The following is a 16,123-nucleotide window of genomic DNA, read 5'->3' on the forward strand; positions in this document are numbered from 1 at the left end:
GAGACTTTGGGTAAAACGACGTACGTTGGGAAAATGGTTCATTTTGATTGCGCAGGCTTGTTTGTGTGCAGCTTTTTTTGCTTTCTGACTGAAGCCTGGAGTCTCTGAAGACTGTCTTCTCCTGGGTCCACAGCCACCCTTAGTGCAGGACGGCTGACACGTGCATCCGCTGTTGGGACACTTGCCTCCTTGGCCGTATTCCTTCATTGCGTAGGTGACTTCCAGGACTGTATTAGATTTTGAAGCGTGAGCTCCCTCAAGGGGAATGGAGCTTTGCCGGTTCTCTTTTCTGGAATTCCTCTGTGGCTTTTAATAGGCGTCTTTACCATTGGGTGCTGCATTTGCTTTTAAATTAGTCTTTCCCCCCTCTTTATCTGTGCACATGTGAACAGCTGTACTCTGAAATAGCCAGAGGACATTAGTCACTTGACTGTTGATGGTTCTCTGGTAAGTCATTGTCCTCTGTGATTCCAAGTGACAAGGTGGCCAGGGTCATGTGTGTGTCCCACGTGTCTTACCCATGAAGATCGACACACAGGCACGTGAGGTGGCTGGGGTCGTGTGTGTGTCCCGCATGTCTTACCCCATGAAGATCGACACACAGGCATGTGAGGTGGCCGGGGTCATGTGTGTGTCCTGCGTGTCTTACCCCATGAATATCCACACACAGGAACGTGCCAGGAGGCGCTGTTTTGGTTTAAACCTATGGTGATTATATATAAATAATCTTAAAGTTCACTGGGGGTTTGCAGAACACGGTTAGGACGTCACACAGAGGTGACTGCTGTGGCCGTGACGAGCACCGGGCCAGGCAGGCCAGGTGCTCAGCAGACGTTCATCTGACTCCAGTTGGTCGTGTGCAGTCATCACAAGAGCTCTGGTTTGTGCGTCTTGCTTGTGTGAGAAATCATTCCGTCTCTCATCTTGCACGCCAAGCCTTTTCCTGGTGTTACTACCAAGTTGCCGCTGTTTTACCCTCTCGGCCTCCAGCCTGCGTGCCCCCTTGCCATCGCGCCCAGCTGCCTGTGTGTGATGGTGACAGGAAGGCAGAAGCCAGCAGCACCCCTAAGGATCCGTGCGGGAGGCAAGGGGTGTGAGGGCATGCAGAGACGGGAAGTGTCTAGGGTGGTCCTGCAGCTCCCGCAGGAAACAATCGATCGTAGGTTCTGTGCAGGAGGCAGGGGGTGTGAGGGCACGCAGAGACGGGAGGCGTCCAGGGTGGTCCTGCAGCTCCCGCAGGACGATCGCAGGTTCTTCTGCAGGAGCGTGTGAGCTTATCAGAGACAGTTCCATTCTAGAAATACAGTTCACCGTAGGTTTGCAGAAGCTAGGACAGAGGTCACGTGTTTTCCGTACCTGCTTCCCGGCTGTCATTGGTTCACGTGGCCCCCACCTGTGCAGGGGTGGGGACCATCCATGTGCTTCTGCATTTTAGAACAAGCTTCCTTTCTCCTCCATTTTTAATCGAGGCAGTTATTAATTTATATCAGTATGAGTTCACCAAAAGTTACGTCACACTTTGGGTTTCGATCCAGACTTCCCGAAGCATTTCCTTGCCCAGATCATCCTGCCTTGTCCATGGGAGCTCTTTGAGCTGGCTCCTCCGTCCCTCTGTCGAGCCCCGTCCTGCTGCTGTTCTGTGGGTGCTTCTCTGCCGACCAGTATACTAGACAGCGCCAGGGCCAGCCTCCACGTTCCTGCCCGAGTCTTAGAATCCGGCACGTGCGGAACGTGGCTCTGCGCGTTTTACACAGTGCCTTGTAGGAGTCAGTCTGATCGTGTCTAGCTCATTTAGTTAGAAATACTAGAGTTTTAAATCCCATTCTGTTTCCAAGTACAAGTTGGCAAACTCTGCCTTCCCTGAAGAAGTGTGACAAGGGAGAGTCAGGTGAGAAGAGAGGACGAGGCAGGTGGGGCTGAGCCTGTGCCGGGACCTGCAGCCACCAGCCTTTCCTGCAGCCGGCGGGAGGCCTGGCCCTGCCTCTCCTGAAGGTGCAGGTGACAGAGGGCTTGGCGCACCGCGCAACAGCGTGGCAGGGCTCCCATACGTAATTCCTGCTGTGTGGAAGTCACTGTGCATGTGGCCCTAACCCTAGTGGAGAGTAGAGCTAGGATTCGTCGGCTGGGAGGAAGCTCACCATACACATGAGTGTTTTCAGAATCCCCGGGGAAGCTGGCAAGACTGTTAAGGTTTTCCTGAATCTGCTGTCTTCATAGAGGAGTCAGTTTCTTTTCTTTTTTTTTTTGACAGACAGAGTGGATAGTGAGAGAGAGAGACAGAGAGAAAGGTCTCTCTTTTTGCCATTGGTTCACCCTCCAATGGCCACTGCGGCCGGCGCATCTCGCTGATCCGAAGGCAGGAGCCAGGTGCTTCTCCTGGTCTCCCATGCGGGTGCAGGGCCCAAGCACTTGGGCCATCCTCCACTGCCTTCCCAGGCCATAGCAGAGAGCTGGCCTGGAAGAGGGGCAACCGGGATAGAATCCGGCACCCCGACCGGGACTAGAACCCGGTGTGCTGGTGCCGCAAGGCGGAGGATTAGCCTGTTAAGCCATGGTGCCGGCCTTCGAGGAGTCAGTTTTAGCATGATGGGCTTGGTGTCTTCGGGGCACACGAAGAGCGGCTTTTAAATGTAGAATCACCGCAGATTCCTCGTTCGCGCTGGCCACCTTCTGTATCGAATGCACAAGTTTTTTCGTTTTAGTCCTCTGTAGAGAGAATAGGTGAATATGGTGTCAGAAACAAGTGGAGCAAGTCTGGGAGTGTATTCTCAACAGAGGAAGAAGAATTCGTGCATACCTTCAAGTCCTGAATGTGTGATGTATTCTTCTCTGCACTTAATCTTTTTTGTAAAGCTGCCATCCGGCGGGAGGGAGGGATCCTGGAAATAAATCACGTTTGATTTCATCTTGGAGATTAATACGTAAGTGACGAAAGCATTTTGCCAAAGAACTGATCTGCGTTCGCAGCTCTCTGGATTTGCCGTCAAGTGCCGAGACCCCGCGGGCAGCTCTGGTTCTGGATTCGCGTAAGGAGTTTCCCATGGTTCTTATTCTGTTTGCTTGCAGGTTGAGAAGCTCTGGGGCTCTGCCGTCATCCCCACCATGCTGTACGTGCACAATGGTTACTAGGCAATCCACATACCAGGAGAGGGGACACTCTTCCGTCAGGTGAGGTGACGCGGGGGCTGTGTTGGGAGACCACCTGTTCGGCTTTCCGTTTCTTCCTTTAAACCAGCCAGTGTGTGCTGGAAGAAAATTCAGGATTGCATCGCCACATTCACCCTCTGCCACGGTAGACCGATCTCCCACCACAGCAGAATTTGAAAGATGATGGTTCTGAGCATGCAGCCGTAGATCCCATTAACTCCATCTGATGGCCTTTAACATGCGGACTACGATGAGAATCAGGAAAGACTATTCCGACAAGATTCCTTATTTTCTTTCAAAATTTCTGAGACCAGACTTAATTTTAGTTTTGTCATTAAGTGAAGGAGTGAGGGAAATCTTACCGAGGAAACAAGTTGCTCTCGATAGCAGTCATGTGACCAAATTCCATCGCTTGGTAGGGATGCTTTGGGCTGGGTGAAGACCCTGGCTCTGTTGAGAGCACCATCAGGTGCCTGTACACGGCAGCTGTAATGATTTGACCTGAGCTGGGCTTCCGTTTACCTGTGTACAGTCTGTAACGAGAGGTTTTGCGAGATAAGTTACTGTTAGTAGCAAGACTACCCTGAGGTCCTGAATCCACATTTGAGAGCACAGTGTCTTTAAAGAGCTTTATCACATAATTTTTTTTCCCTATTTTTAGAAATGGAAGGTACTTGTTAAGAGATGAGTCTAGTCTTCTACAAATTAGCCCAGTTTGCAATGACTTCCTGGAAGCTAGTTAGTTTAGATTTGTACTTAATTTGAAATCCCACTGAACTGAATTTGTAATGCACACACAAACACGCACAGCATCTCGCCATTTCATTCTGAACTTGGTATGGAGGAGATGTTCTATGACACTTCTTGTGACCTAGTGAGTGAAGGGATTCAGTGTGCTACTCTTTCCTTTCAGATAATTTTATCGTAGGGCTAATTGACAGATTATTTAGATTCTCAGAGTTTCAAACTGTATGATTTTGTTGCTACTTTGATTATTTATGGAGTGAAACATCTGGAAAATAGAATTTAGAAAAATGTACAAGAGGCTGTGTAGATAGTAACACGCAGCGGGAAGCGCTAATAGAAAGACAAACCAATAAAAGGAAAATAAACCCCATCCCAACATTTTATTCTGATTTCTTAATCTGCTACTTCTCTACCCAGCCTTCCTCGCTTTGTGCTAAAGATAAAATGTTGTTGAAATACTTGAGAAGCAGCCAAAAGGTTTTTGCTGTTTTTGTTGTTTGTTTTTGTTTTGGGCTTTTTTTTTTTTTAACCACTGCCTTCATTGTCTTTGGTGTTCCCAGTAAATGGATTGCCCATTTATTGCTCCATATTGATTATCTCCGATCAGTGACAGCACCCTTGAACGGCTTGTAACTCCACCTCCTCCGTGGTGCGTCCAGTGAATGAGAGCTCTGAGATGAGCGCTCGCCTGATTTGCTACCCGGCATCTCCTCCCGTCTTAGCTAAGACCGCACTGCCGTGCTCGTAGGCTGTTTGCTTTGAGTGATTTTTTTGTTTAAGAGTGCTATTTCTTTTGAAATCGTTTATAATCTTAGGGAAATAATCGAAAGTTTTGGTCTCAACAGCTGCATGTTCACTAGTAGTAGGAAGGGTCGTTACCAAGGATTTCTGATTGAGGCATTGAACAGTGCTGAGGTCTTTAGTGGACAACGCTCAGGAGCCAAGTGCGCTCAATTTCATCTCTTCTACCTGCCCTTCAAGGCTGATCCCTGTGACCTAATGACTCCTTTGTAACAAGCGACTCAGCTAGGATGTTACACCACCACTGTCGAAGGAACCCTGAACTGCAGGAAGAATTGCAGATCCAGGCCGCGGTGGCCGCTGGGGATGTCCACACAGTGCGGAAGATGCTCGAGCAAGGCTACTCTCCCAACGGCCGCGACGCCAATGGGTGGACGCTGCTCCATTTCTCTGCAGCAAGAGGAAAGGAAAGATGCGTTCGAGTATTTCTGGAACATGGAGGTGAGTGCCGGAGGCCCCAGGAGAAGCTTGAAATGCAGTTATATTTAGTGTTCAACTCTCGGGCTCGCACGCAGCATCTTCATCTGTCCTGGGCAGATTTGTTACCATCACACTGAGGTTTCCTTTAAAACAAGGTCGCTTAAAAAGATCAGTTTGGAAAGTGGGCTTTTCCATGTGCTGCAGCAGTCTACACAGCCTGACTTTCCCAGGTGATTCTGCCCCTTTCTTAGGGATCGCAGTTGCTTTTGTTTCGGAAGCAGAGTGGCTGTGGTTCCTACAGTTGGAGGATGGCAAAGGTTTTCCTCGCTGGTAACTGCTTCATCGAGGGACCTAGCTCTGGCCCTTGGAGCTTCATGGCCCTCACAGTGCCCTTCCTTTGAATTACCTCCCTTTTAATTTGGGGTGCTTTCTTTTAGATGATTGTTGGGGAGCACTTGCCTTTCCCAGACTGTGCATGGCTCCCAGGCGTCCTAAGAGGAGACTGGGTGTCCGCGGTCTGGTCTTGTATAGATTCATGCAGTTGGAAATTACATTTGACATTTTTTGTTTTTACTTCAAGGGAGTATTCATTCCCATAAAGTTGTAAAACTGACAGTTGCCCTGAACTGATTTACTTTTTCCTCCAGTTGAATTTCAACTTCCTTTGCTTTCCTAAAGATGGGTCTTGAATATTTTATCAGCCACTCCTACAGTGTCTCCTGAGTTAGGGCGTCAGGCCGCGGGGTTGGCACTCCCATGAACACCTGTGCCGTTCCAGGGCCCACAGAGATTTGGTGTCATTCCTCAGGTGCACTGTTACGAGCCTGGCCAGCCTTGCTTGCGTCCTAAGTGCAGAAAAATGTTAGAAGCCCCACAGCTCTCCTGAAGAGCGTGTGAGGCTGTGAATACAGAGGCCCTGAGCTTGGATAAGTGCACGGCGATGCTAAACCTGAGACTGGGCCAGTCACGTGCCAGGGGCCCTGAAACGGGGATCGTGGGCCTGAAGTAGTTGGCTGTGGACAGGCCGCAGACACCTGCGGGGCTGTAGCTGTGCCGTCGCTGTCTTCCACGTCATTTCACCCTACAACTTGAAAAGCCTCGGTCTGAACTTGATTAGGGGCGATGTAAGCGGAGTGCAGGAAGGCCACGTGAGCGGTGGGTGTGAGGTCAGAGCACTTAAACGTCATGGCAGCACTTGGGAAGCCCGAGGTCCGAGGGCTCCCAGCGTCTGTCCTGCCCAGTCCTGCTATTTTCTGTTTGAACCAGCCTCACTCGCAAAGAAATGAATTTGTAAAAGTTCAGATATTCAGGTTAATACATGAATAGTGTCTCTTTGAAACAAATAAAACAAATCTTCAAATACATGACAAATAAAGCCCCCTTTGACCAGCCTTGATCCTTTTCTGCCTGCCGCTCGGCAGCAGGACCCAGAGGTGTGAGTTTGATTTGCTGCTTATTCCTCTAGGTTCGTTCCTTTTTACTATTAAGATTTACTTATTTATTTGAAAGACAGAGTTACCCTGAGAGAGGAAGAGGGGAGAGAGAGAGAGAGAGAGAGAGAGAGAGAGAGAGAGAGAGAGCGGTTTCATCCACTGGCTCACTCCCCAAATGGTTGCAGTGTCTGGGGCTGAGCCAGGCCAGAGCTGGGAACCTGGAGCTACATCTGCGGCTCCTTCTGCTTTCCCAGGTACATCAGCAGGGAGCTAGATAGGAAGTGGAGCAGCTGGACCTTGAACCCCCACCCGTACGGGATGCTGGCATCCCACACTGTGCCTTAACCTGCCGTGCCGCAACACTGGATCCCCCGTTACTTCTTAATACTGTTGGATCTGCGTAGAGAAGTTAGGTCATGTTGTATTGTGTGTGGTTTTTAACACACATGTTATACTGACTGTTATTCTACAGTGGATGTTTTTTACACAATTACATGATTTCCTTACTGTCAGGGTTCTGCAGACTCTTCCCATTAAAAGGCCAGGGTGTAAACATTTTAGGGTTTTGAGCCCTACAACAGTTTCTGTTACAGCTGCTGGAATGCGAAAGCAGCCCAGACGCTCTGCTCTGTAAACTAACAGGTGTCGCTCTATTCCGTTAAAACTTTCCATCGAAACAGTGGTGGGAGGAAAAGAAAAAGATGGAAAGAAAAAGGAAAGGATGGACTTGGGTCATCTTCCACTGCTTTCCCAGGCCACAGCAGAGAGCTGGATCAGAAGAGGAGCAGCCGGGACTAGAACTGGCGCCCGTATGGGGTGCCGGCGCTTCAGGCCAGGGCGTTAACCCACTGCGCCACAGTGCCGGCCCCTGCCCCTATTTTTGATTGATTGGCTTATTGATGGATTTGAAAGGCAGGACATCAGAGGGAGAGGGAGAGAGATCTTCCATCTACTGGTTCCTGTCCCCGATGTCCACAGCTGCTGGGGTTGGGGCACCTGAAGCCCGGAACCAGGAACTGCACCCTCCTCTCTCACATGGTGGCAGGGGCCTAGCACTTAGGCCGTCACCCGCTGCTTTCCCAGACGGATTAGCCAGGAGCTGGATCAGATGTAGAGAAGCCAGGACTTGAGCCAGCGCTCCCATCTGGGAAGCCGGTGTCACAGCAGTGCTGCCCAACACCGAGCTCTGACCTGCTCTTTCTAAAGATTGACTGATTTAGAGAAGAGACAGAACCAGAAAGAGAGCTTCCATCTGTCTGTTCACTCCCCTGGCCACAGGGCAGGGCCAAAACCAGGAGGCAGCTAGCAGGGAGCTGGATCAGAAGTGGAGCAGCCGGGACAGGAACCAGTGCCGTATGGGATGGCGACGTTGCAGGCTGCACCACAGTGCCAGTCCCTGCTGCTCCCCCTGTGCAGGGTTTGTTCTGCCTGGTGATTTTTTCACATAAAGCTGGTTGTACAGTACTAGCTCCTTGTCAGCGTGAGACTTTGTCCGATTCCAGATTCTCTCGTAGGGAGGGCTGTACCAGGTTTATACTGATCTGCTGTTGTTGGACATTCCAAGTTGTTTCCACTGTTCCGTTCGGAGATACAGTGTTACGGAGGGTGTCCTTGACAGACCTTCCTGCCTGTGGGAAAGCTGATGTCTTGAATGGTTCCTGGAGGGTGGTTGTTGCAGGGTGGATATTGACGAGGTGGCCTCTGGGAGGTTGTGTTGCTTGTGTCCTCACTGCCTGTGCTGACCGCACCCGCCTTAGCGAGAGCTGCTTACCACGTGGCTGGCTTTTCCTGTGTGACACGCGTGCCTTCTTATTTTTTTATAAAAAAGACGTGAGTAGCAAAACATCTGAAGACTGAGCTTTTTATCGTTTTTAAAAATCGACTCGTGGGAATTGTTAAATACACTCTCCTCTGTTAGTCATGTGTTGAGTAATCTTCTCCAAGTTTGTAGTTCTTTTGCATTGTTATGGGGGTTTTAGGAGAGGCGGAGGGGACTCCTATCTGCTACTTCACTCCCCACTCTCCCACCCCCCAGCCACTGCCACAGCTGGGGCTGCATCTGGCCAAAGCCAGGAGCCTGGAATCCCCTCCATCCAGGTCTCCCACGTGGGTGACAGGGACCCAGGCACTTGGGCCATCGCCTGCTGCCTCTCGGTGCATTGCCAGGAAGCTGGGGCAGACGCACAGGAGCTGAGGCTTGACCCCAAGTCCCCGGATACGGGGCGTGGGCAGCCCGAGGCAGCTGGGCCTGTGCCACGGTGCCCGGTGCCCGCCTGCTTTTCTCTGGATGTTTCTATCGGCAGAAGCCTGTGTTCTAATGTAGGTGAGCCTACTTTTCCTTTGCCTATGGTTTGTGCCTTCTGCGTCTTGTTTAGGAGCTACACCATACTAAGGACCATTATTTGTCTATATATTCTTCTAAAAGCTTTTGTGGCATTTAAGTCTTCAGTCTGTCAGAATGGATTTTTGTGTCTGATGCCAGATGTGCCAGTGCCTTTCTCCCTCCCTCCCTTCCCCAGTGCTGTGCTCTGCTGGGTTGGACAGAAAGTTTTCAGACACAGACGTGTCCATTTCTGCCTTCTGACTTAGTGTCCCTGTGCAGCACGGGACTGCCTCAGCCAGTAGCAAGTCTTGTCATCTTCTAAAAACAGTTTTTAAATTTTTTAAGTTAGAAATGGTGGTTCACTCCCCAAATGCCCACAACAGTCAGAGATAGGCCAGGATGAAGCCAGGAACCAAGAACTCCATCTAGGCCTCCCATTGGGTGGCAAAGACCCAAATATTTCAGCCGTGGCCTTCCATCTCCCACAGTGCAGGTTAGCATGAAACTGGATTGGAAGTGGAAGTGATCCCATGCCCTCAAATATGGGATGCAGGCGTCCCAGGGGGCAGTTTAACCTGCTGTGCAGCCACACCCACCCCTCCTTACTCTTTGTCAGAAACAACAGAAGTGGCTTGGAGAAGCCCCTCGTCAGCTCTCGTGTGGCTGTGTCCACCTGCTCCCCTTTCCCTAGCACATTACCGACTGGGAAAGTTAGTAGGAGAGGAAACCCGCTCCCGACTCCGCCATGGCCCCGGCGAGGCTCCCTCTGCTGTGTGTTTAGTCTGGGCCTGGGCTCTGGGCTCTAGACCAGCATATCGACTCTGTTCAGCTTCTCTATCCTCGTGGATATGGACATGGGAGCACAGCCCACGCTGTGGCCCTGCACTGCATCCTTCCCAGTGAACGGCACCGTGGCCTGGACTGGCCGCGCCCAAGCCCAGAAACCATCCTGCACCCCTTTTCCTCCCCTCCAGTTTGACCAGATGCTCATTCTGGTTGATCGTGCCTGTGGCACACTTGCCGAGTCCTTGACTGGCGACACTGCCCTACTGTTGGGCAGGGCACCCTGGCTCCTCCATCTCCCAGCCGCCTCCAGGTAACGTGGTCGGTTAGACGAGGAGATGCAAATGCTTGCTTGGAGTCCATCAGTGGGTCCCTGTTTCCCTAGGATGGTGCTTCTGGCCCTTCCCATGCACCACACGGCTCTTACTGCCCAGCTCCAGCTTTGAGCCACGGCCCCTCTGCCTCCTGGCGGTCCCTGGTGGTCCCTGAGCACAGGCTTTGCCTGGGAGCGCCTGGGTCCTGCGCATGCCCACTGTTCCTTTGCCTTCCTCGTGCTGACTGGGGAAACCTTGTCTCGCCATCCAGCGGGTCAGATGGGATCTGGTTTACATCCTGTTAGGTGATCCCTTTGTTCCCTAAGGCATTGTCTTCGTGAGGGTAGAACCCACATCTGCTTTGCTCACAGAGCCTCCCAGCAGTCCCTGAGGCAGCTGACCTCCAGTGTTGCTGAGAAATGGGCCGCCCTCGGGTGGGATTCGAAAGCTGCCTGAGTTCATCACTCGCACTTTTCAGAATCACCGAAGTCACTTTTCCCTCCCCTCCCTGCCCCCGGCCCTGCCGTGTGAAGGAGCATGTGACACAGAGACTGTGTGCGTGGATGACGTGGCCGCTTGGTCCCCTTTAAACCCTCTATCTGTGCGTTTCATTCAGGTTTTTATTGAGCGCATCATGTATGTCAGGCCCTGGGTGAGGCACCGAAGTCCTCACATGAGCCAACTGGGGCTGCCCTTGTGAACTTGATAGCCTGGTGGGTGGGTGGATTCATCGCTAGCATTCATCGAGCTCTTGGCATGCGCCAGATTCCTCACAGCGACTCCATGAGGGTGATAGTTACTGCCAGTTTCCCCATTGGAAAAAACTGCTACAAAGGAGTGAGCAGCTCGCCTGAGGCCATTCTACTCAGTAGTAGGGGATGGACCGTGGCCTGAGCCAGCGTCTGCGTTGTCTGAAAAGACAGGGCCTTGAGTGCCGTGTGTGCTGCATGTGGTCCTCACTGCCTGCTGGGGTGCGGGACTTGGGCACAAGGAAGGGTTCCTAGAGATGGTGAGGTTCCAGTGGAGATCTTGGGTATGTGGGGGGGGTGCCACGCACAGAGCATGCCAGGTGTGGAGGGTTGGAGAAGGGACGGGGAGCATGTTTGCTTTTAGGAGCTGAGAAATGGCTGAGTAGGGTGGGGTCCTATCCAGTCCCTTATTCTAGGGCGTCACTGAGCTGGGAAGACACTGATGGCAGGCGTGGGAGACGCAGACCTGGGGTCTAGCGTGTTCGCTGGCCTCAGCTCATGGCCATGCCACAGGTGGGAGGGAAGGATACTCAGAATAGCCACGGGTTGGGGCCTGAGGAACAGGAAGGAAGGAGTTGGCATCAGTTGAAGGTCAAGGTTAGGTGAGGAGCAGGGGAGCCAGCGGGATTAATGGGACGCAGGTGTAGAGGACAAAACACTCACCAACCAGAGGTTTTGTCTCACGTGTGTTAAAGGAGCAGGCTTTGGCAGCGTCAGATCCGAGCCCCTGTGCGGCGAAACCTCCAGGGAGCCAGCCACACTCAGAGCCGAGCGGCCACCTCTGACTGCCGAGGAGGAACTCAGTGAGGCAGCGCTACGTAGGGCTGTCCTGGCTGCCCCTGTGGGCGAGTGTGGGTAGCTGGTGCTGTCTGCATTGTAGAAAGGGCACAGTGGGAGTGAGGTTTTCTTGTTAGTTTAATGTAGACGTGTGGTCCATAGCACACCGTGGCTAATTAAGTTCAGTTAAAAATTCAGTTCTTTAATTACAGTGGCCACATTCTAAGACTGGTGGCCGCCATATTGGACGGCACAGATGTGAGTGTTGGGATCGGCCTATGCAGACAGGTGTTAGTTTGCTGCCTTTCTTTCTTTTCTTTTCTTTTCTTTTTTTTTTTTTTTTTTTTTTAACATTTATTTATTTGTTTGAAAGTCAGAGTTACACAGAGAGAGGAGAGACAGAGAGAGAGAGGTCCTCCATCTGCTGGTCTACTTACCAATTGGCCGCAATGGCTGGAACTATACTGATCAGGAGCCAGGAGCTTCCTCCAGGTCTCTCATGCGGGTGCAGGGGCCCAAGGACTTTTGCCATCTTCCACTGCTATCCCAGGCCAAAGCAGAGATCTGGATCGGAAGTGGGGCAACCGGGACTTGAATCGGCACCCATATGGGATGCCGGCACTGCAGGCGGCAGCTTTACCCACTAAGCCACAGCACCGGCCCATGCTGCCTTACTTTCAAACATCCTGCTTCAAAGTGCTGAAACCTTAGGGTTTTATGATGTTCAAAAATGTATTGGGAGCCGGCGCTGTGGCTCAGTGGGTTAAAGCCATGGCTTGCAGCACCAGCGTCCCACATGGGCGCTGGTTCGAGTCCCAGCTGCTCCACTTCCAATCCAGCTCCCTGCTGATGTGCCTGAGAAAGCAGTGGAGGATGGCCCAAGTCTTTGGGCTCCTGCACCTGTGTGGGACACCTGAAAGAAGTTCCTGGTTCTGGTTTCAGCCTGGTCCAGCTCAGTGATTGCAGCCATGTGGGGAGTGAACCAGCAGATGGAAGATCTGTCCCATGTCTCTCCTCTCTCTCTAACTCTGCCTTTCAAATAAGCAAAATAAATAATAAAATAAAATCTTCAAATAGGTAGATAGATAGAGAATTTTCCAGCACCAATGGGATGCGCACCGTCATACCTCAAGTCCTGGCAGTCTCTCTGGCCAGGCGAGTGTGTGTTGGAACTGTAAGGGAGGAATCCCTGCTGCAGAGTGAGAATTAGAGGGAGCCATCGTTGTCATCTTGACTTTCCTGTGTTGAATCTAAAGCTTCCGAGCCTATGCAGATGGTTTCAGGAAATACAACGAAGAGACCCTATCCTAGTGCTTTTATTCATCTTCACATCAGTGTTTTTGCACACTGGCCTGACGCTCCGGACACCCATCCCCCAGGAACCCGGGCAGCACCTGGGTTCTCCTGGTGAGGCCGCTGGAGCCCTTGGTGAGACCAGAGGAGATGGCGGGAGAGAGAAGGCAGCAATCAGGGAACCGCAGCAGGACACTCGGAACTGTTTGTAGCTTTTCAAAAATAGAGTGCAGATCGCAGTCGCAGCTGTGGTGAACAGGCACGTTGAGAGAACTCCTGAGGACGCCTTTGGGAAGCAGCTCAGCAGTGTGTATTAGGACCTTAGAAATGGTAGCCTTTTCCCAAAACCCACTTCTATTTAAATTAGTTAAAGTAACAAACTGCTATAGCCAAGGAAACAAACTTAATCTGCCTAAAAATGTCATTCCTCATTGTATATAGTTTTTAAAAATGGAAGCATTTTCAGTGGCCAGATAGAAAAATTAAGCAATTAGAATATTATTGAAATAATGTGCATATGTTTTAGAATGTGTAAAAGAAAGCTGAGGGGCCAGTGCTGTGGCGTAGCTGGTAAAGCCGCCACCTGTGGTGCCGGCATCCCATATGGGCACTTGTTTGAGTCCCAGCTGCTCCACTTCTGATCCAGCACTCTGCTATGGCCTGGGAAAGCAGAAGAAGATGGCCCAGGTCCTTGGGCCCCTGCACCCGTGTGGGAGGCCCAGAGGAAGCTCCTGGCTCCTGACTTCAAATCGGCTCAGCTCCGGCCGTTGTGGCCATCTGGGGAGTGAACCAGTGGATGGAAGACCTCTCTCTCTCTCTCTCTCTCTCTCTCTCTCTCTCTCTCTCTGCCTCTGCCTTTCAAATAAATAAATCTTTAAAAAAGAAAAGGAGGCTGCATCGTGGACAAATTGTTGTTGTTTTTAATTTGAGAGACAGAAAGACAGAAGGAGAAAACTCCCATCTGTAATCTGTATCACTCCCCAGATGTCTGTAGTAGCTGGGGCTGGGCCAGGCCAAAGACTCAATCCGGGTCTCCCATGTGGGTGGCAGGAACCCAACCACTTGAGCCATCAGCCTGCTGCCTCCTAGGGTTTGTATTAGCGAAGCTAGAATCTAGAGCCAGAGCTGGTACTCAAACCCAGATAGTTCGTCTTAACTAACTTCGGCCTAGCGTCTTAACTGCCAGGCCAAATGCCTGCCCTCTAACTAGTTATTAGGAATCCAAGATTTGTTTAAAATCTGAAAACCAGTAGAGTGAGTAGAATAAAAGATAGCAAGTGCTCATTTAAGTTGATGCAAAAGTGCATGTGGCATTTAGTAAGTAGCTTTCCATGATGAAGACTGAGCAAGGGGTAACTTGCAAACGCTCCTGAGGGGCATCTGTGAAAAGCTCTAACTTAATTGTGCACAGTGATGAGCTATGAAATAGTTTTCCGCTAGTACCAGGAATAAGGTAGCGGTGTATGGTTTGGGGAAGCTAGAAATGGGAGCGGAGGTGGGACTCAAACCCAGGCACGCCAGCGTGGGACGCAGGTGCCCTAGAGGGAGATGTGACCGTTGTGTCAGACACCTGTCTCCTTCCCCAGTGTTATAGAAGGTTGGAGGACTTACACCACCTCTGTCAAACTTGCTATAAAGCTCCAGTAGTCAGACCAGTCTGGTGTTGGTCTGTGGGTAGACTTTAGATCACTGGGACAGAACAGAATTCCGAAATAGACCTGTACTTATATGGTAAATTGATTTTTCTGCAAAAACACCAGGGTAAATCGTTGTGTTGGAACAGATGCCTATCCAGAGAATAATGGACTTGACCTTACTTTATACTGTACACAGAAATCTAGCAGTAGATCACTGATCTAAACTTAAGAGCTGGGGTGGGCGTCAGGCAGTGTTGTGCAGTTAAAACATCAGCTGTGACATGAGTGCCAGTTCCATTCCAGGCTGCTCCACTGGGGATCTGGCTCCTGCTAATGTGCCTGGAAAGGCGGCAGAGGATGGCCAGAGTGCTGAGCCCCCGCACCGATGTTGGAGACCAGAGTGGGTTCCAGGCTCTTGTCTTCATTCTGGCCTTTTGGGGGAGTGAACCAATAAATGGAGGTTCTCTCTTTTCTCTTCACTTTGTCTCTCTGTTTCTTTGTCTCTCCCCACTCCTTAAGACTTTTTCAAACAAAATAAATAAACCTTTTAAAAAATAAGCTAAAATGTAGAATTTCTGCAAGAAACCAGAACACCTTTGTGATGCTTTTCAAAGGTGTCTTAATCAGACACCAAAAGCAAACTTCAAAATTTAACACTTTAATCTTCAAAAATAGTATGAAAATGAAAAGGCAGGGGCCGGCATTGTGATGTAGCAGGTTAAGCAACTGTCTGAGGCTTGTGGCGCCAGCCTCCCATGTGGGCGCTGATTTGAGTCCTGGCTGCTCCACTTCTGATCTAGCTGCCTGCTGATGGCGCCTGGGAAGGCAGCAGAGGATGGCCCAAGTCCTTGGGTCCTGTACCCATGTGGGAGACCAGAGGAAGCTCTGGCTCCTGGCTTCAGCCTGGCCCAGTCCTGGCCATTGCAGCCATTTGGGGGGGTGAATCAAATTAAAGATTTTTTTTCCCTCTCCCCCTCCCCCTTCCCCCTCCCTGTAATTCTGACTTTCAAATAAATAAATTTTAAAAAATGAAAAGGCAAGCCGCAAATTAGGTAAAAATATTTGCAAAACATCTAACAAAGGGTTTGTCTCTAGAATATATAAAGAGACCTTACAGTTCAGTTATGAGATTTAGTTCACAAAAGAAGGTATGTGAATGAGCCACGCGTCACCAGGTCTGAGGGAAAGGCAACCCAAGAGCACAGTAAGCCATGGTTTCACTGTGGAATGGGTAACGTTAGAATTACTGAGGATGCCGGGGGGAATGCGTGCCGGTGAGAACAGAAGTCTGACGCTCATTACCACGCGCCCAGCGGTGCCAGTGTTTACCCAGGTGAAGGTGGGAACGCGGCACCCACACAGTGTGAGTGTTCACGCTGGCCTTACTCAGGCCTTCAGATCGGAAGTACCCCAATGTCTGTGTGCTCACGGGTGCTTAGGTTGTGCGTCAGTATTTGGAACACTGCTCAGCAATATGGAGAGACGGACAGCTGCACACACAGCCACTCGGATGGAGTTCAGACACGCCAGGCCAAGGGAAGTGAGGCCAAGACTGCACTTTTCACGGAGTCCATTTACCTCAGCTTTTAGGAAAGGCAGAACTGCTGCTGGCCAGTGCTCTGCGCGGGGCTGGAGTGCGGGCAGGGAACTGACCGTGAGTAGGCAGGAAGGAACCTTCTGATGCTCAAGTGCTGTGTGT

The 16,123-nt window shown here is 50.8% G+C and overlaps 1 protein-coding gene across 2 annotated transcripts in view; it reads left to right on the top strand.

Moving 5' to 3' along the window:
• Positions 1-16,123, top strand: part of ASB7 (ankyrin repeat and SOCS box containing 7) — a 39,985-nt gene that overhangs the window by 3,702 nt on the left and 20,160 nt on the right. For both annotated transcript variants that reach the window (XM_062204965.1, XM_062204966.1), the window contains 2 exons: positions 3,067-3,168; positions 4,876-5,136. In XM_062204965.1, coding sequence (XP_062060949.1) covers positions 4,926-5,136 — 211 coding nt within the window. In that variant the 5' untranslated portion in view covers positions 3,067-3,168; positions 4,876-4,925. The remainder of the gene's footprint in view (positions 1-3,066; positions 3,169-4,875; positions 5,137-16,123) is intronic.

The sequence above is a fragment of the Lepus europaeus genome, chromosome 11 (genome assembly GCF_033115175.1).
Source record: "Lepus europaeus isolate LE1 chromosome 11, mLepTim1.pri, whole genome shotgun sequence".
Taxonomy (NCBI): Eukaryota; Metazoa; Chordata; class Mammalia; order Lagomorpha; family Leporidae; genus Lepus; species Lepus europaeus.